General features: G+C 36.2%; 1 protein-coding gene across 1 annotated transcript; it reads left to right on the forward strand.

Annotated features, from left to right (window-relative positions):
• The first annotated feature begins 9618 nt into the window (after positions 1-9618).
• LOC123689933 lies at positions 9619-14930 on the forward strand. The gene is made up of 2 exons (XM_045632018.1): positions 9619-11340; positions 11427-14930. Exons 1-2 carry the CDS (start codon positions 9619-9621, stop codon positions 14928-14930), a joined length of 5226 nt encoding a protein of 1741 aa, XP_045487974.1.
• The last annotated feature ends 5612 nt before the right edge of the window (positions 14931-20542 follow it).

The following is a 20542-nucleotide window of genomic DNA, read 5'->3' on the forward strand; positions in this document are numbered from 1 at the left end:
TAGGCTGACATCGCCGTAATGGAACGCAAACTGATTCTGACAAAAGGACAGTTTCCTTAGCTCAAACAATTTTTAAATCACTTACCACTGCTATTTTATTGATAAAATCTGCGTTAAATAACAGATAACAGGTTACATAAATTATTACAGTAGCAACGGGTGGTTTTTCGCTAACAAGTGATCGTAGGCAACCCTAGTAAGAAAAAACATTTACTATTGTGCGTCGCAGCTGACCACGAACGCAGTTTACGGAAGGCTATTTGTGGCATAAAACTGCAATTTTGTGCGCAAATGAGATTTTACTCTGAAACAGCCTGGCAAGTAATAAAACTCGCCTCATATAGTCGCAGAGTGAAAACGATCGCGGGAAATGTGATTAAAAACTTCCCTCACTTTATTGCGAGATATTTGATCGGCCCCACTTATGCATCGCTACCCCATTCTGCTACTCGTTTTGTTATTTCTGAAGTGAGATGTGTTAACTAGAAAATTGTCATTGCTTGGTGTGCTATGTTGCTCATATTGTGCTTTGTATCGTCGTAGGTGACTAGATTTTTACCGTACATTTTATACATACATGGAATTGTGCCAATGATTATATAGTTATTATTGTTTATTACATAACAAAAGACCTGATTACGTTAAAAATACGTTTGAATTACGTTTAAATTACGTCTTCAACAAAAAAAACACTATTTGTAAAATCGCAAATCACGCGATTACTTACATTACTTTTTACATTGATAATGCAATGAGCGCCAATATTCTTATTAATTAGAACAGGATCATTACAATACTACTAGAGTGCTTATATCATTGTAGTTTATATAAACTGATTGTCACATCGCAATCTTCAAGATGATGGAGGTGAGAACAACATAAAGACAGCAAATTATATAAAATAATAATGTTTATATAAGCTTAACTTTTGAACATGATATAGGATAACAAGTCTATGATGAATCCATCGAAGTGTACGTAGAAAAATACTTCTCTAGTCAAGAAGTCATATAATTTCTTTGCAATGAATAAGCTAGAACCTCGTCCAATCTTATAAAATCTGCCCGATGCAATATCAAGTTATATAAAGTTTACAGCGGAAAATATTTTATAACTTAACTTGGTAAAGTACAAAATGTGGTTCAGAAGTTTAAGAGCAATTCGGGTTCTTTCATAACACCTCCGACGAGCCATTTCATTCTAAATAATAAAAATGTTTCTAGAAAATGTTTAAGTACCGCTTCAGATATAAAATGATTACTTTATATATGTACATATTTTAAGAAGGACTAATGTAATTCAGTTCTTTCATTGGAATTGATTTCATACATCGTGAAACATGGATGAAGGTTTAGGTAAAAGTTAGGATCGCTTGCTACACGCTACTTGATACAATGTTTTATAAATTAAATAAAAATATAAAAACATTAGATATTATGTAACCGTTGAAGATTAAGTATCAATATTGTTATAAAACAGCATTACAACCCTTAGTTGTAGATGTAGGCGTAACAGACGTAACAGATTACCTTGACTACAAGATACTTTGTCTCTTTTTAAATTGCGTACGCAAAGTTGTTTTTGACTACAGAAACCAGCGGCGCGAAGAGAAATCAGCGAACCAACAATTGTTGATTTTAATGAATATTAGTCTTTGTCTACAGTGATTGAATTTGTCTTATTAAAAATGTTAATATGTTTTAAATGAACCATTGTCGTTTGTCTTTTTCCAACACAATGAACACACAATTTCATAGAAATCGACTAACGTTTTTTCGTGAATACACTGTAATTCGACTTTCAGGTCCATGCATAAAGGGTAAGATGTATCAAACTATCATTTGGTTGGTCGAAATTATGTGTTTTTGTTAACATGCGATGATTTTTTTAAAATTCATTATAGGTTTTCGTTCCACTTTTGAAATATATGCAGTAAGCTTAGTTGAAGTTTATATATGTATATTATTTATTGTTGTAAATGTTATATGTGAGCAAAATAAATTATTATTATTATTATTATATTAAATATAACATATATATGATTTCAAAATATATTTTTTCAATAACAACAAACATCTGTAAGGCTGAGAGAGAAATTAATCCATCACATTTCTACTTGAGTACTTTTTCAATAAAGTTCAATAATAAAATTCTTGAAAATCAAGTTATTAAAGACTCGAATTTGAGAATCCCTTATCCGAAATTTACGGCCGAAACGTGCCTCCAAATTGTAAATCCAACTTTTCTATACAAAAGAATATTAGGCACCAATAAAGTCATAATAATAAAAGTTTGAGTCAGACTCAATATTTGCCTAAGAATTCGGGCCTTCACAGATCATTAACAATAGTCATACTGAATGAAACGGTCAAAGGTTTTATTAAAGATCCCTATAATAAATATAATATAAGTGATGTTCGGTATTTGTATAAAAGGTATTCGTATATAATAAATTACAGTAAACGTGATATTACTAATATTTACATAATTTCATGAAAGCTTGTTAGTAAGCGTACGAGATTGTTTGCTCAAAATTAACGGTTACTGAAGATAATTAGTAAAAATTTAGATACACCAATTCAAAATCTTACATCAATGTCAATCAAATTTTGCAACAATTTAACTTCGTAGTTCAGTTGCACCTTTTTTACTACTCGCTAGGTTCCCCGCAACTTCGTGTATTTTGTCAAGATTCTGCTACCTCTGCAACAATATAATTGTTATAATTGAAGCAATTAACATTAGATATTACATATAATACATAAATCACTCTACCTAGTAGTAACTACAAAAATTCTGGTGACCTTATAAGCAATAAATGACGATTATGAAGAGTTGTTACTGTTAGTTTTGTATCCTGTGGTTCCGAGGTGGAAATAAACCCACAGCTAACCGGCAGGTTTAATTAGGAAGGGGGCTAATTCTCAAGTTTTGATGAATGCGATTTCACGGACACGGCCCCCGTTGTCAGTGGTCTAGATAATTTGAAATTTTGATTTAAAACCGTGTTAAAATTAATTATTATTTCGACGGAACGTGATTTGAAAATGTAAGCATGAATATATTTATTTGAGTATTTCTAAAGCTTCAATTATCTTTATTTATAATTGTCTTTATTATCAAACATAACAATCAAATTTTAACCATTTTGTTAATGTACATGTACATGTGTATCTTAGTTAAATTACTCTTAATGTAATATTAATATCATTTCACTTACACCCACGAAACATTATATTATATATATATCTATATAAATACAAATTAATTGCAAAATGTGCTAAGCTAATGTAAAAACTTACATATAAATTCAATAGTGATTTAAATAATTTACTTTATAACTAGCAAGACGCAATACGGTCATCTAACAAAAACATTATTTTAATGTAGTCCTGAATGTATGTGAAAACTCAATTTATTAATAGGAATTATATTATTTAAATACCGTTTGCAGTACATACTTATGCATGTACTGCAAACGGTATTATACGGGGTTATGCATGAAACAGCTACTATGAGAGTCAAAAAGCTATTTTAATAGCGGATTAAATAGAATTCTAATTCGACCACTTAAAATTTAGAATATTCGAAAACCTCTAGTTCGCGAACCAATTTTACTAATTTCCAAATTAAACCAATGTTTGTAATATAAAATCTCAACTTTATACAGTACGAATACACTTTGGTATAAAATTATTAGTAGATAGTTTTGATTAATTAAGTTAAACTCGCTTCAAACCCTGTTTAAAGTTCTGATAGGATGAAATTATAGTTAACGGAAGTTGAAGACGATTGTTCTATATACAATAGTCTGAAAATTGTTCGTTGTTAAAATAATATTTTATAAATAATTGGAGTGAAAAAAATATACAGAATATGAATTTCTAAAACAGTAGTAGTAGTTTGAGTATGAAGTGATTTCTGCATTTGTGTCGCTTTTAGTTCAGGGAATAATAGTACCCAAGTAGCAGAGAGGAGTCCACAAGAGCCTTCGAGGGTGTGTTAACGGCCTTCTTATCACGAAATGATTCTACTAACTATACTTTCATTAATTAAGCGTGATATGGCCCTTAAGTTTTTAATACAGATTTGCGTCCACTGATACATCATTACTAAATGTACCAACAATTCTTCTCTTCGTTTTTGTATCAGGTTTTAATAATAAAATAATCCACCAAAGGTACAATGTACTGATGTTAATATCTATTAAGGTCAATAAACTTTAAAACCGCCTGTAAAACTGACTTTCGTTTTACCAAATAGAGACAACATAAAATGAATTGGTCACTTTTTAAATTTACTTTCGTGTTTTATTTATCTATTTTTTGTTTTTATTATGATTGTGGAAAATGTAATGTTAATTTTAAAGAAAAAATTCAGATTTTATAAATATAACATACTTAGATGTTTTTTATAAAGGAATGTAAGTAGTGATGTAAGTAGTGAATTCATATTCAAAATATCTTAAGCCTTCCATATTTTGTTTTAAACCCCTGTTGGATTTATGTCCAATGTTGTATGTATTTAATGAAACATAGTCTCTGCACACAAGAGAAGAGAGCCGATTTTTTTTACCCTAGGCATTTGAACCTATGTACGTATGTCAGGTGTGGTGGGTTAGTATTTTACACAGCATAAGGTTGCTTTTAATATTACTCTACCGCGCTCGAGTAGGTAAATACCGAAATCCACGCTTGTTTTAAAAGGGTCTTTGATATCATCCATAATAATCAAAACATGTTAAGGTAAGTTAGGTTAGTAATTCACATAAATGGAGGTATATAAGTTCTTATAAAAAGATTAATGTATATTGTTGGCGGGACATCACAAAAACAAGTATACTCTCCATGAGCGAATTTATTGATATATTAGAAACGCCATTTTGTCGATTCACCGTCATTAAAATATTTTATGAGTCTCAGCCAGCGACAATAATTAATTAATCTAAACTAGTTTCTGAAAATAATTATTTAACATAAATGATAAGCAACAAAATTCTATAAAATTAGTTAAAAATAATCGTAGATTATTTATACATTAAAAAATTTGACAGTTATATTTAATTAAGAAATATCATTTTTTAAATTCGAATATACATACTCATTTATTATAAACCCCCTTACTCAATGTACATATGTTTGAATCATTATCTCATGACTGTTTCAATCTTGGTGATATTAATGCGTGGACACAATCGAAAAAGCAACGTAGAATTGCATCGTTTCTCGAACAAAATTGCTGAAAACTATAATTTACTCGGTTCGTCTTCAAGAAATTGTTGTTAGTGCATTTTCTCATATGTTATCTAAGAACGATCTATTTTATTACATTTTATAAAACTTAAGTGTTGATAAAGAAGGAATTATTTTATAACTACAATGACGCGTTGTGTTTGCGTTTCCATCACTTTTGTAAATGTACCGGATAGGAACTGTAGCGAATGAAGATGTCATTTTTCTAAGCTATCTTTTTTTATCAAGCTTAGATTTTGCTATCAAACCTATAATTTCAATTAACTGTTTACAGATTATTATTTAGATGCAGTTTTTTAGGCCTGTGGTTTCAGCGTGCGACGCTGACGTCGTTAAGCAGTGTAATAATAAACTTTCTGTCTAAAAACGCATTAAACTCGTGTGGCGAAGGAAAACATCGTCAAGCATTCGACCCAAAAAGCCGACAGCGTGTGTCTAGCACAGATGGCTGGATCATCTACATCCAAACGGTTTTTTTTACTTGCCTATAGAAAAAAACTAATGATAACGAATCAGAGTGAGAAATCTAAAGCACTGATTGCTGCTCCACTTTTTTTTAAATATATAAACAGACTAGCTGACCTGGCAAACGTCGTCTTGCCAAACTACTACCTTTAACTCAGCGCCATCTGTTAGAATTGTATCAAATAATAGACAAATGTTAATGTTATCGTAATTTTAGTAAGGATGCCTATTTTTTTGAAAATGAAATATAGCCTATGTCACTCAGGAATGATGTAGCTTTCCAACAGTGAAAGAATTTTTCAAATCTGCCAAGTAGTTTCGGAGCCTATACAATTCATACAAACAAACAAAAAATCAAACCTTTCCTCTTTATAATATTAGTATAGATATACAAAACAAATAAGGTAAAGATTATAATAGCCACCCGAAATGCTCAAAAAATCTATATTGTGATAATAATAACACGCGAAAATCTCATCTATATCTCTGTGTCATGTGCCATTTTCCCGTGTCTTAGCAACTTGCGTGCCACACTCGCGTGTCCAGATTTAATCTAGCAAGTAATTAGGATACCCTCATTGCATCGAAATTACTAAGATCTCAGAACACGGCATTTGGAAATTTGATCCTGCTCTAATCTCATGTTTATGTATCTTTTGTGTCTCATATATGATTTAGACTCGATTGATGGAACTTGATTTTTAAATTTCTGTAAGACGCTCTGACTGTGATTTATGGAAAAAACTCACTTGTGAATCAAGTACTGTGTATATTGGTACGTGTCCCATAACACTAAATATTTCCTTTTGTGTTCCTGTTATATCATTATAATATAATGGTCACTTAAAACGTGCGCTGCGCCATCATTTTCAAAGAACTTACAGCCGTGGCGTTGGAGACCTAGTCAGTCTCCTAAAGATACAGTTTTGAAAATAATTAATATCTTCCAAAAAATAATGACATTTATATTGAATTTTTTTTAGCCTAATGCTTTATATTTTGCTAGGTTCGCACGCAGTTATGGAATTTGAGTTTGACTTGCGAACTAGTATTAAATGTAAATTTTTTTTTGACGTTCATAAGTGTACTTGTTTACTAATATGAATAAATATATAGATATAATTATATAAGATAATGAGAGAGTTTGTGTAATGTGTAGTGGTAAGGTTAGTAAGTAAGTAGAAATATACCTAATAATATTAGAATGAACTACAATTATATTTTAGTTATTAGATATATTTTTAGTTTGTAATTGTATATTATTATATTTTTAAATTATTATATAATATCATTTTATATATTACGTACATTTTATATACTCATGTACAAAAGATTCCATGAACAATGTTGATGGAGTTCAGCGTAAGCTTAGTGTACCATAAAGGACTGTAATAACCAATGAATCCATAAAAGTAATCACGTCGTGATTCGTTTCATAAATGTATAATAAAGCTTCCTTTACAAAAAATATCATCATATTTTATTTATATACACTTTTTTCCACAGTCAACACGGCAATACTTCTAAAGGATATATTGTATTTCATATACATCAAGATGCCTTTCAGGTCACCTTTAAGAGAGCTAGGCATGTTCCTGCTTAGATTAACACATACATTATATAGAAGTATATGTACTAGATAATAAGCATAGCACTCAACAGAATTACAACTAAGCAGACGACAAGATTAATAACCGAGCAAAATCTTTTAATCCATGAATAAAAACCGTAACCCTAGCAAACCCTGTTTGAATAACCTAATAACATCCAGATCTGTGGTATGAATGAATGAAAGCAACCTTCCTCGAATACCCCGGTCGTATGTGATTCATTATAAAAATGTGGAAATCTTTCTAGGTAATAACTCAACGAGAAATGAGCACGTTTCCACTATAGTTTGAATTGATTAATTAATTATAAAGTTAGGAATTCCATTTTAATAAATCATAGTTTTCAGACGACATATTTTTTTTATTTTTGCCTCGAAGATATTGCTTGTATAAGACAAGCCTCTCTAGCAATTTATGTCACCTGTATATGCACTAATCATGTTTCAAACGATTTAAAAAAAATTGTGTTTTATATACAAGATGTTTTGAATATTCTGTGCCTTACTTTTATTATGTAATCTTTTTCCAATTGGATGTTAAACTACTGTAATAACAATATACTAAAGATATCTTATAAGAGGTAACATTTTTAGCTTGGAAGGCCCGCAATACATTGCGTACAACGTGTTAATTACTTCAGTTTTTAATTTAAACTAAACCTATTTTTTTCATTTGTTTTATTAGTAAATACCATTACAAGCACTCTTTTAGGTTTACGAAAAACAAATAAGGTATCAATTGTCATTTGTTAAATACGCTCAAAATGTAAAGTATTCATTACCCGTTTAGTTACAAATGACGTCACGTTGTATAATGAAAACGGATTGTACGTCAGTGGAATGCCTCAGGGTATTATTAACACATCGTGCTATCTTGCTAGGACTCATTCATTTTTCAACCACACAGGCGGTTCTGCGAACGTTATTTCTATGCATTTTTATGCATACAAAATAAATTGTTTTAAACTGATGTTTCTAATAAGTTCAAAATTGCCTATCAGTTAACCTAGCCATGAGCTAGGAACCTGAGCTCGATTGTCAATCAAATAAATAATAAAAGGAGGCTACATAATATGTTGTACCTATGTATAACATATCAGTAATTTAGTAACGCAATGCTGTTGGTGATTGATATGAAATGAACCAGAAACACCACTTCGATTCTAGAAAAACCATTCTTCGTCATATTTGAAATGTAATTACTTTTATTTTTTCTACAATATCGTATGGAGGCATCAATACGTCAAACAACACAGGTCTGTAAAGTAAGATTTAAAAACTTTTCGCTCAATTTTGAAATAACAAAAACGCAAGAAGTTATACAGAAAAGTACTCGAATATGTTAGGGTACTCATAAGGCCACAAGTTGGGTAAAGATCTCCTGTCATATGGACAGCAAAGAGCACTTGACCCGAAAACCCGCGTAATAAAATGCTATTTCGTTATGAAGCAAAACAACTGCTTTTATGTTTCTATTTGATGTTCTTGGAAATTGAATTCTATTGAATTTTTCATAATATAAATGTTGGCGACTCATAAATAGAAATATAAATATATTATAAGTTAGGTTTGAAAATTGTAACTCTATAGATAGAAATTATGTGCGAGTGTTAAGAGTTATAAGTTAGACAAAATATATATACAGATTTAAGTGAGAAATATGTTATGAATGTAAATATATTAAATAAATAAATATAATACTTCGCCGAATAAAAGGGTCACAGCTCTCGACGCGGTATACCGGCGCAAATGTATATAAGCGTAGCTCTCGTCGCGGTATACTCGTGGAGTACTTAAGCTCAGCGCGGGCGAGTCTCGGGGCAGTCGCGGTTCAGACTTGACACGGTGCACACGCGCAGTCTCGGTTCAGACGTGACACGGTGCAGACGCGCGTAGAGACTCGGGCTCTTTCCTCTATCCCGTTATAACGAGCTGTGATCCAAGAATAATCGGCGAAGCAAGAAATAAGAACAAGGCGCAGTTTCATTTCAAGACAACATCTACAATTACGCACTAGCAGGGGTGCGTGGGTCGAGGCGGTACCAGCGTTACGTCGAGCCGTCTTGACAAACGAGTACGCAGTCAAACCCCACCGGTATACAAAGCCGCACGCCGCAGGTTACTTAGGTTACCGCACGGGTGTTATCAAACGAACACGATTTAAACGTATTATACCGTGCGGGCCTTAGTATATCTGCAAGTGTCGGCGGTGGGTGATTGGCGCACACGCAATAGTGGTCCTTCGAAAGCCGGATCCTGCAACAATAGTGAAGTGAATATTGCGAGAAGAAAATGCCAGTCACAAGATCACAGAACGGGATGCAGCGAGGGGAATCGACGTTGACTGTTACCTCCGCCACTAGGTCCGAAGTTCGGACCACAGGCGAAGAGAAAACGATCGAGCAGTCCACGTCGACGAGCGCACCCAGCCACTCAGAGAAAGCATTGACTCTGACACCAGCGGGTTATACCCGGCGGGCCGCATCGAGAACCGTATCAAAAGCCAGCTCTAGAAGACTAGCCGAGGCCAGAGAAGAGTTGGCTCGCTGCGAGCTGCGGGAAGCGCAGGCTGCAGCACACCTGGCCAGATTACGATTAGAAGCAGAAACGGAAGAGGGCGGCTCCGTTATAGAAGACGTCAACGATGACCATGAAGAAAAGGTAGCAAACTGGATGCGCTTATCGGCACAAAAGCCAGAAGAAATTGAAACAAAAAGCGACATTCGAGCAATAGCCGACGCAATAAAGGAAGTCATGACGAACCATGTAATGCCGCAACCGAAATACATTCAAGAGCTGCCAATATTTGAAGGGGACAGCTCCGAATGGACGGCGTTCCGAGTTGTATACGAAGATACATCTCCCATGTTCTCGGACGTTCAGAACATGGCGCGGCTGCGTAAGGCGATTAAAGGCACGGCGAGAGAGAGTATTAAGAGCCTCTTGTACTCAGAAGCGAAGCCAGAAGAAGTTATTAACGCTTTACGCCGAAGATTTGGTAGACCCGACGCATTGGTGTTAGCCGAACTTGAGAAATTAAAAGCACTTCCTGGAACAACGGAAAATCCCAGAGACATATGCGTATTTGCTAGCCAAATAAACAACAGCGTGGCCGCCATAAAAGGATTGAAGAAACCGCAATACCTGTACTCACCGGAAATTGTGAAAATTATCATAGAGAAGATGCCTGCGATTCTGAGGTTCAGATGGTACGACTACACGGCTGCGAGGGAAGAGGAATCGTTCTCAGATATTCAAACAATAAGCGACTTCCTCAATTTAGAAGCAGATAAATGCGGCGCATTCGCGGTAATAGAAGACAGCAAAAGTGTACGACCGAGCGCAACGATAAGAAGACCGGCGAAGCAAACTACTTTTAATATTGCTGAAAAGAGTAGACCAGAAGAGATCAAGTGCCCAGTTTGTGAAGGCAACCATAAGCTCAAAGACTGCCAAGGATTTCTGAATGCAACAGTCAACGATAGATGGGAAACGGTTAAGAGGCTGAAGGTTTGCTTCAAGTGCCTAGTTGGAAAGCACCGGAAAGAAAAATGCCGAAGACCCCCGTGCAAGTTGTGTCGGAGATGGCACCACAGCTTATTACATGTGACATCGGAGAGCGAACAATGTCATGAAGAGGCAGCGACCGAGACAGCGACGGTCAATACAATTAGTGCACCAAAAGCTATTTTAAAGATGCTTAAGGTGGAGATCTACGGACCGACTGGGAGCAAACAAGTACTGGCGCTGCTAGATGAAGGCTCAACGGTGACACTGCTCGATGAAAATGTGGCTGCAAGCATCGGCATTAAGGGTCCTCGCGAAACCTTAAATATAGAAACTATCGGCGGAGGACAAATGAAAAATCACGAATCAATGATTGTAGATATCAAAGTGAAAGGGATAAGACAAGGCGAGACGAGTACACTCAAGCGGGCAAGAACTATTAAGGAGCTCAAATTGACTCCACAACTCGTTGATAAAACTCGACTTAGAAGTACCATCACTTGCGGGGTTTACTGCAGGACGTGTGCTACGAAGCTGAGGCGCCGAAGCTGCTCATTGGCCAAGACAATTGGGAATATATTGTCTCGTTACAGATACGACGCGGAAAGCCAGGGCAGCCGGTGGCGTCAAGAACAAAGTTAGGATGGGTTATCCATGGCTTCGATAGCAACGGCGGGTCTCCGATCAATTACGTGAACACATGTGCACACGCAAGCGTCGAAGAAGATAAAATAGATCAGCTGGTGAGGGAACACTTTAATATTGAGTCTTTAGGAGTTCAGCCGAAGAAGCCGTCAACAGATATAGAACAGCGAGCACTAGAAATATTGGAAAGAACCAGTCGACAATTGGAAGATGGCAGGTACGAGGTCGGTCTGTTGTGGAAAAGTGAAGACTTACAACTTCCAAACAATTACACAGCAGCTCTCAACAGATTTCAAGGCATAGAAAAAAAGCTGCGTAAGGACGCTAAGTTGAAAAATGAATATAGTGCGCAGATTGAAAATCTTTTGAAAAGCAACTACGCTGAAGAAGCACCAGTCGACTGCAGATCCAACAAAAAATGGTACCTGCCTCATTTCCCAGTGGTTCACCCTCTTAAAAAGAAGCTGAGAATTGTCTTCGACGCTGCGGCAAAATACAACGGAGTGAGCCTCAACGATGTATTGCTGTCCGGACCGGACTTACTACAGTCAATATTTGGAGTGCTACTGCGATTCCGCCAAGGCCCTGTAGCGATAGCGGCTGATATAAAAGAAATGTTTCTGCAGGTGAAAATATCGGAAGAAGATAGAGACAGTCTTAGGTTCCTATGGCGGAAAGACAAGGAAGAGCAAGTGAAGGAATACAGAATGTCATCAGTGATTTTTGGAGCCGCATCGTCGCCTTGCACCGCGATTTATATAAAAAACAAGAACGCAAAGGCCTTCTCACATAAATATCCCGAAGCTGCGCAAGCAATAGAGCGGAATCACTATATGGATGACTATCTGCAAAGCTTTCACAGTGTTGACGATTGCAAACGAGTAATGCAGCAAGTTGACTTGATCCACAAGAACGCGCACTTCGAGCTACGAGGATGGGCGTCGAATAAAAAAGAGATCGTAGAAGCCGGTGGCGAACAGGAAGTGCACCTAGGTGAAAACGAAGAGAAGACCTTGGGACTGAGATGGCTGACATCAGAGGATTGTCTTGGATTTAGAAGCCAATTTAGAAGAATCCCTGACGAGATAGCACGAGGCATGCAGACTCCAACAAAACGAGAAGTCACGGGAGCTGTGATGTCTACCTTCGACCCACTCGGACTGCTTTCACCCATTCTCATTCAAGGAAAGAAGCTCATTCAAAAGATATGGCGCAGTGGTGTCGGATGGGATGACCAAATCACTGAAGACGACACCGAAGCTTGGAAGAGCTACCTAGAGCATGTCGGTAAACTAAAAGACATCCGCCTGCCGCGATGCATGTCACCATTTTGCACTGAGGGGGAGCTGCATACTTTCACAGACGCGAGTGAGACAGCGTATGCAGCCGCAGTATACTGGCGAACTAGAGGTAACGGAAAATACTTGATAAATCTCGTCGCAGCCAAGTCAAGAGTGACGCCTCTAAAACCAATTTCCATGCCGAGACTTGAACTGCAGGCAGCGTTGTTAGGAGCTAGACTTGCAGACTCAGTGGCCAGAGAACTCGATCTGCAAGTTACAAGGAAAACCTTTTGGACGGATTCGAGTGTTGTACTTTCGTGGATAAAGGCAGATCCCAGAACATTTAAGACCTTCGTAGCTCATCGAATTGCGGAGATAGAGGATCTTACAAAACCACAGGACTGGAGATGGGTGCCGACAGCGCATAATCCTGCTGATGATGCAACTAGAAGTCCACCGGAAGAATTTAACGCGGAACATAGGTGGTTCAAGGGTCCAGACTTTCTGTCAAAAGACGAAGAAGAGTGGCCAGCTCCGCGAAGTTTTAAAAAAGAAAAAAGCGAGGAAGACAAAACGACGGAGCAGGTGAATATACTTCGCCACAGTGAAATTACTCCGGTTCCTGAAAACTTTTCATCGTGGACAAGATTGTGGAGATCGACTGCCAGAGTACTACAATTCATCAATCTTTGCAAAGAAAAGAAGCTGTCGAAGCATGAGTGCTGCAATAAAAGTGCAAAAAAGAGGCAATTCCTTCCGATCGGTGAGATACACCTATTAAGAGCGGAGGAGGTTCTGATCGCCCAGTGTCAGCAAAACAGCTTTAAACAAGATATTAAAAATCTCATGCAAGGGCGAAAGACGGAGAATCAAAGCCAATTGAAAAGGCTAGATGTCACTATAAAAAATAAACTTATAAGACTACAAGGGAGAGCAAAAACAGTAGCGGGCATCGATAATGACTACTTAACACCCATTGTACTAGATGGCAGGAGCGTCATTGGTAGATTGATAATTAAACATTACCACGAGAAATACAACCATGGTAATCAAGCTACGGTAATGAATGAAATCCGCCAAAAATATTGGATGTTGGGCTTGAGATCAGTGCTGCGTAGTATACAACAAAACTGTCAACATTGCAAGCTGAGGAAAGGTAAACCATCGGAGCATCCAGCGGGCAATTTACCTCAAGAAAGGCTGAGACATGGTGAGCCCGCTTTTACGTGTACAGGTTTGGACTACTTCGGTCCAATGCTTGTGGCGATTGGGAGACGAAGAGAAAAGCGATGGGGAGCTTTATTTACCTGCCTGACCACAAGGGCAGTACACATCGAGATAGTGCCCAGCCTGACGACAGACTCTACAATAATGGCGTTAAGGAGATTCGCAGCACGAAGAGGGATGCCAAAAGTAATTTATTCCGACAACGGAACAAACTTCGTTAAAGCTAATAAAGAAATCCAAACCGCCATCGCGGAACTTAAAAAAGAGGAAGTCGTCACGGAAGCAGAAAAGGTTGGCGTACAGTGGAAATTTATTCCGCCTGGCGCACCGAATATGGGTGGAGCTTGGGAACGATTGGTGCGCTCAATTAAGGTGGCGCTAGACGTTACATTAAAGGAGCGCATTCCACGAGAGGAGGTACTGCATACGCTGCTGTTGGAAGCCGAACACATGGTTAATTCCAGGCCAATAACCAACTTAGCCGACAATTCGGAAGAAGAGGCGCTAACACCAAATCACTTTCTTATTGGGCGATCCAGTGGAGCTGCGCGCATAGGGCATTTTCCCGATGCCAAGCTGGTGGGCAGAGAAGATTGGAAGACCGTCCAACGACTCTCTGATCATTTTTGGAGGAGATGGCTACGGGAGTACTTGCCCACGCTACTGCCCAGAAAAATGACAGGCCGACGGGAAGGCGAGCAGCTGCAGCGAGGCGACGTGGTTCTTATCGTGGATCGCACTCTACCACGATGCACTTGGCCAAGGGGAATTATCGAAACCACGTACCCTGGGCCCGACGGAAGAACCAGAATCGTGGACGTCGCGACCAAAGGTGGAGTGTTACGAAGACCATCGTCGAGGATCGTGATCTTGGTGCCTGCGAAGTCGCCGTGCAGAAACGACGGTGCTACGCACGAGGGGGAGAATGTTGGCGACTCATAAATAGAAATATAAATATATTATAAGTTAGGTTTGAAAATTGTAACTCTATAGATAGAAATTATGTGCGAGTGTTAAGAGTTATAAGTTAGACAAAATATGTATACAGATTTAAGTGAGAAATATGTTATGAATGTAAATATATTAAATAAATAAATATAATACTTCGCCGAATAAAAGGGTCACAGCTCTCGACGCGGTATACCGGCGCAAATGTATATAAGCGTAGCTCTCGTCGCGGTATACTCGTGGAGTACTTAAGCTCAGCGCGGGCGAGTCTCGGGGCAGTCGCGGTTCAGACTTGACACGGTGCACACGCGCAGTCTCGGTTCAGACGTGACACGGTGCAGACGCGCGTAGAGACTCGGGCTCTTTCCTCTATCCCGTTATAACGAGCTGTGATCCAAGAATAATCGGCGAAGCAAGAAATAAGAACAAGGCGCAGTTTCATTTCAAGACAACATCTACAATTACGCACTAGCAGGGGTGCGTGGGTCGAGGCGGTACCAGCGTTACGTCGAGCCGTCTTGACAAACGAGTACGCAGTCAAACCCCACCGGTATACAAAGCCGCACGCCGCAGGTTACTTAGGTTACCGCACGGGTGTTATCAAACGAACACGATTTAAACGTATTATACCGTGCGGGCCTTAGTATATCTGCGAGTGTCGGCGGTGGGTGATTGGCGCACACGCAATAATAAATTATATTAGCTTCTAGTAGGATTACTCTGAACATTTCTTTTTAAGTAACAAAATTTTGCCAATTTTTTCGTAACCCTTCTCATTATTAACTCACTGAATATGATTAATATCGTAATACATAATCATATTCAGTATACTTACGACCTTTGGACGAGAGTCGCACTCAATAGGTCAATTTATGTTTTTTGTATTAAAAAAATCAGTGGCGCTACAACCTCTTCAGGTCTTGGCCTCAGATTTCGAATCTGTTTCATGATCATCTTTAAATCTAATAGGCAAGTAGGTCAGTCTACAGTGCTAACACACGCCGTCGACTTTTTGGGTCTAAGACATGTCGGTTTCCTCACAATGTTTTCCTTCACCGTTCGAGCAAATGTTAAATGCGCACATTGAAAGAAAATCCATTGGTGCACGGCCGGGGTTCGAACCTACGAGCTCAGGTATGAGAGTCGCACGCTGAAGCCACTAGGCCAACACTGCTCATTTTTTATATATAAATCTTGATTTTTTCGTGGGATCGTTGGCAGTTTTTTTCATACATATTGAACAGCTTCAGTATCACATTATGAAACCAAAGTATACAATAATTGTACTATGTACTCTGTTCTACAAATATTTTAGGAAAAGTATGCTAAACGTCGATTAATAATTAAAAGCATCGCCACGTAATATAGACGAACTCACTTTGAATACCAATGTTGTTTAATGTGAAAACTTTGACGAATATTGTTTATTTTTCCATCCCCTAACTTTGAAACTCCGATTAAATTCGGTTTAGATGTCGGAAGCATTTTCCTAACGGGATGTTTCGTAATTTGACGTGAAATTTTACATGTAAACGCTTTCGTCTTAATGTTTGGGGTGGCCGTTTAAATGCCATTATTTGTAAAAGTTTGAAGATACCCCGATATTGCCTTCTAAAGTACTGCGGTTATTACGTCACTCGTTTCTAATGCTTTTTATAAATAGAAGATCAGTTTAAAGATTTTAATATGGCAACAAAGGTGCACTGGCGCAACCATGAAGCTCAGTTTACTGGAATTTTATTATGTTTTGAGATATACAAAGCCTATTATTTATAAAGTATCAAGTATGGGAGAGTTTATTGCCAGCTCTTCTCATCCGTTCTATGCCCCTAATTTGGAAACTGGGTGTAAATTTAGAAGCATTAAATAACTGATTGTTCATGAGGAATTTGAGTAACCTAATTCACCTATATTCAACCTTAAAATGTTGATATTTTATGAAATCACTACATACTACATACTACATACTCCAATATTCTTGATCTAGTAATATTGGTATATCAAATAGATCACAAGTATTAACGGTTATAAACTGATAAGACTTCGATTTTGTGACATTACAAACCCTGTAATGAAAATAATGACGATTATAATAATGAAAATTGCAATTGGTACCAACATATACGATGAGAAATAAAAGAAAGAAAAACTTTGTGCTGGTGTTTTAAAGTAAAGTGCACTAGCCCCCACGCTAGAATTCCCCGTGTTCTGGGCAGCCAGTCCTCTTGACGTGTAAACAGTATTTTACTTTATGATTTCTACATACAAAATTACCACATATTTTAAATATTTTTGAAAAATAAGTATATTTTCTGTATCGGCATAGAACAGGTTGACTAGATATTGTTTGATATTTTTAGTAAATGTACGTCAGTTTTTAAATGTTAGTTATAATTTTGTTTTTAAGGAAGTGGTTAAAGGTGAAATTATTGAAGTATAATAATTATACATTATGAAACATACTGCATGCTAATGGAATTCATATGAGAAAAGTATGATAAAATTCATCTACTTCGACGAAGCTAGATATTAAAAATAATTTCAAAAGCTCCCGTCTGCGTAACTTCCAAGTCCCAATTAAAAATAACTTATTTTCCATTGTATTGACAAAACACAGAGCAAACTTTGCAGTATATCTTAAAAGCAAAACATACTAAGCTAGAGTTTCGAAGTGGACACAAGAAAACGGAGGAAAAACAGACTGACGTATTTCCAATAGTAAAGTTTTAGCACTTAGGTAAGGCGTCCACACACAACCTTAGTGCTATAAGTTAAGGAATGTACATACCGGTAAAATATCATATAATTTAAACATTGTGAATTAAAAAGGTGTAACCTGCTAAAACTAAAATCCAGTATCAATCAAACTGTAATAATTTGAAACTAAATGAGCATATATTTTTTTAAACATTTAATTGATACATAATTTGAAATTTGAAATTGAAAGTTAAGTGTTTTAAGTTTTATTTAAATTAACTGGCGTAAAATAAAGACAAATTAATAAATATTTTAAACCTATATCATCTATTATTATTTACGTACAAATACAGCATCAAATGATCGTTTGTAAAATTATTCAAAATTTTTACTGAAAGGTTTGTCAACAAGAACCTATTGTTTTGTCTTATAACTCGTTTCACTTATAAAGTATGTATACGAACTTCAACTAACGTGAAAAAAAACGCTAAGCGGTCGAACAAATCGCATATTAAAAAAAAAATGACGCTTATGAACAACAAAACCAACAAAGTTCAAGTCTTTACAATTTTAAAGGGAGCACCGTATGCACCATCTTAATGCTGAAAAACTGTATGACAGTTCAATTATATTCTTTCAACTTATAATAATTTGAAAGGTCAATTATCGGTATAAGGCCGTATGATCGACTTTTGTACCAGCTTCCGTGTCTTGTACTCTTTTCATAAAACTTTCACGAAAATTCCCACGCTGTATATAATATGTTTATTTATAATGTTGATTTTATACACAGAAAATATCTAGGCAATGCTTAGTCTATAAAAAGCTGGGTACAATAAAAATATGTCTCGAGAGCCTGAAATAACTGTGTTGAATAAAAGAGCAAAGTTTTTAATTTAAGTTCACCGATACGGGAAATTGACTCAGTCGCTTTCTTGTATTTTATATACCTCGGCTTTAAGGTAAATAATATACGAGCATTATTTTCATTCTTTCTCAGATTTCTTAAATTAAACATTTTCATTATTTAAGACTCAAGCGATATCATTTATAACGTCTTTGTTATACGGTAATTAAACGTCGTTCGACTGTATTTTCAATCGTATATTGCAACATAATATGTTGAATAATATGAAATATTATTTCTCAACTAGGTGAAACTTAATGTTTCTGGTAGTATTCCAAAATTGATCTGAATCAGGTTATTGTTTCATCAGTACTTGAACCTTGGACCTTTACATCAAATGCATTGAATTAAATTAGTATATATTATTATAATTCAGTAGTAAAAACAAGTTAGTAAGTTAAGTCTTCTTTGTCTGAAATGAATAATCAATGTTTAATCTTTATAGGTTTCGATGCAGATGATGTTTATTTAAACCGATGTCACTTAGAGAGTGTAAAACCATCGCCGGGATACGAAACGCATATCCTCCGGATTGTGTAGTAGCACGTCACTCACAATACTCTCAGTAATACACTCATAAATGAATTTGTAATAGAAGTAGATCCCTGTTATTCCAAACAAACGGCGCAACTTTTCAAATATTGAATTAGATCGAATCGGAAATTTTCCTACGATTAATTTAATTTCTCGAAAACGAGCGATTAATGGAGGCTTCGGGTCGAACCTGTCACACATAAAAGCCGTTTTACGATCAATTCCGCCGCAAATGTTCGTTAAACGCTGTAATTTCTGAAAGATATTTTTTGCAATTTTACAAAAAACCCCGTGAAATTACAGTGCTTATACAATCTTGATTGTAAAACTGCTGACGTGTTTACAATATGAAAATTGTAAATGTTTATATCGCGGTCTACTACAATCCTGCTTGAGGCATGAGAAGATTGTAAAAACAGTAGCAAGGGTAGATGCGAGACTAAAGGAAGAAAATCGTATCATTGTCGATGGAAGCTAACTTGTATTTTATTATCCAAAACATTATTAAAAAATTTTGTTTGACTTATTTTTAAGGCTCATGTTATAAGTGGCAAACTGGCAGTAGGTTCATTTGATGTTAAGTGATAGCAAAAGACGCTCTCATTGTCAAAGGGCTCGCAAGTGCGTTGCCGGTCCTTTAGGGATTTGTGTGTATATTTTGAAGGACCCTAAATCAAAGTGGTTGCGAAAACAACTACATTTAAATTTAATACAGACTCCTGTTTTTTATAACTTCATTGTTATCTAGCGTATTAGTTAAACATTGTTTAAATCAGTTCAATTGTAGCCTTTACATGTAAATAATGTATTTTTTCTTAGAATATATATAAATGCATACAATACATACCCATAATAGCTGTAGAGATATATTTTATTTTCTATTTAACTCGTAGAGATAGTAATAAATGATGAAAGACATTAATGTAGACTGCATCATTAATCCTGGTTTTTGCATAATGGATAATGCGATAAGGTCCATTAATCCAGGACATTACAGCAATTAGTGCGATACGAAGCCGCAATATAAGATTTAATATGCAATTATCATTTCACACCTCTAGGGCTTAAATTGTACCAGAAAAGCTTTTGATAAGGGATGTAGTGACGTTTTTGTTTCTACAGGGCTCGTATAGACTCAATTGGAATTAGCATTCTATAAGTGATTCCAATAATCCATTGAAACAGTGAAATTTTTATCTTTAAATTGACACTAATATTTGCCTAGTGAACTAATGAATATTTCTATATGAGCAATTTATACTGATTCATACGGAGAAGAAAACATGATAAAGTCGGTACGTCTTAGACGCGAATGCAATCTTTGATATGCATAGACTGCTAAAATGAATTGCATGCTGTAAAAATAACGGAACACTGACACAGGAACTAATATTACAAAATTTATTTACACTGTCCATTTGTCAATATTTTAATTATTATTATAATGAAAGTTAAATATATCGTAATT

This window comes from Pieris rapae, chromosome 17 (genome assembly GCF_905147795.1).
Source record: "Pieris rapae chromosome 17, ilPieRapa1.1, whole genome shotgun sequence".
In the NCBI taxonomy this organism is placed as follows: Eukaryota; Metazoa; Arthropoda; class Insecta; order Lepidoptera; family Pieridae; genus Pieris; species Pieris rapae.

What these genes read in the sequence shown, in the direction of transcription:
- LOC123689933 (XM_045632018.1), top strand. Translation starts at nt 9,619, where the DNA reads ATGCCAGTCACAAGATCACAGAACGGGATGCAGCGAGGGGAATCGACG. An exon ending in GAAGTACCATCACTTGCGGG is followed by an intron (nt 11,341 to 11,426) that starts GTTTACTGCAGG and finishes GTCTCGTTACAG; the next exon opens with ATACGACGCGGAAAGCCAGG.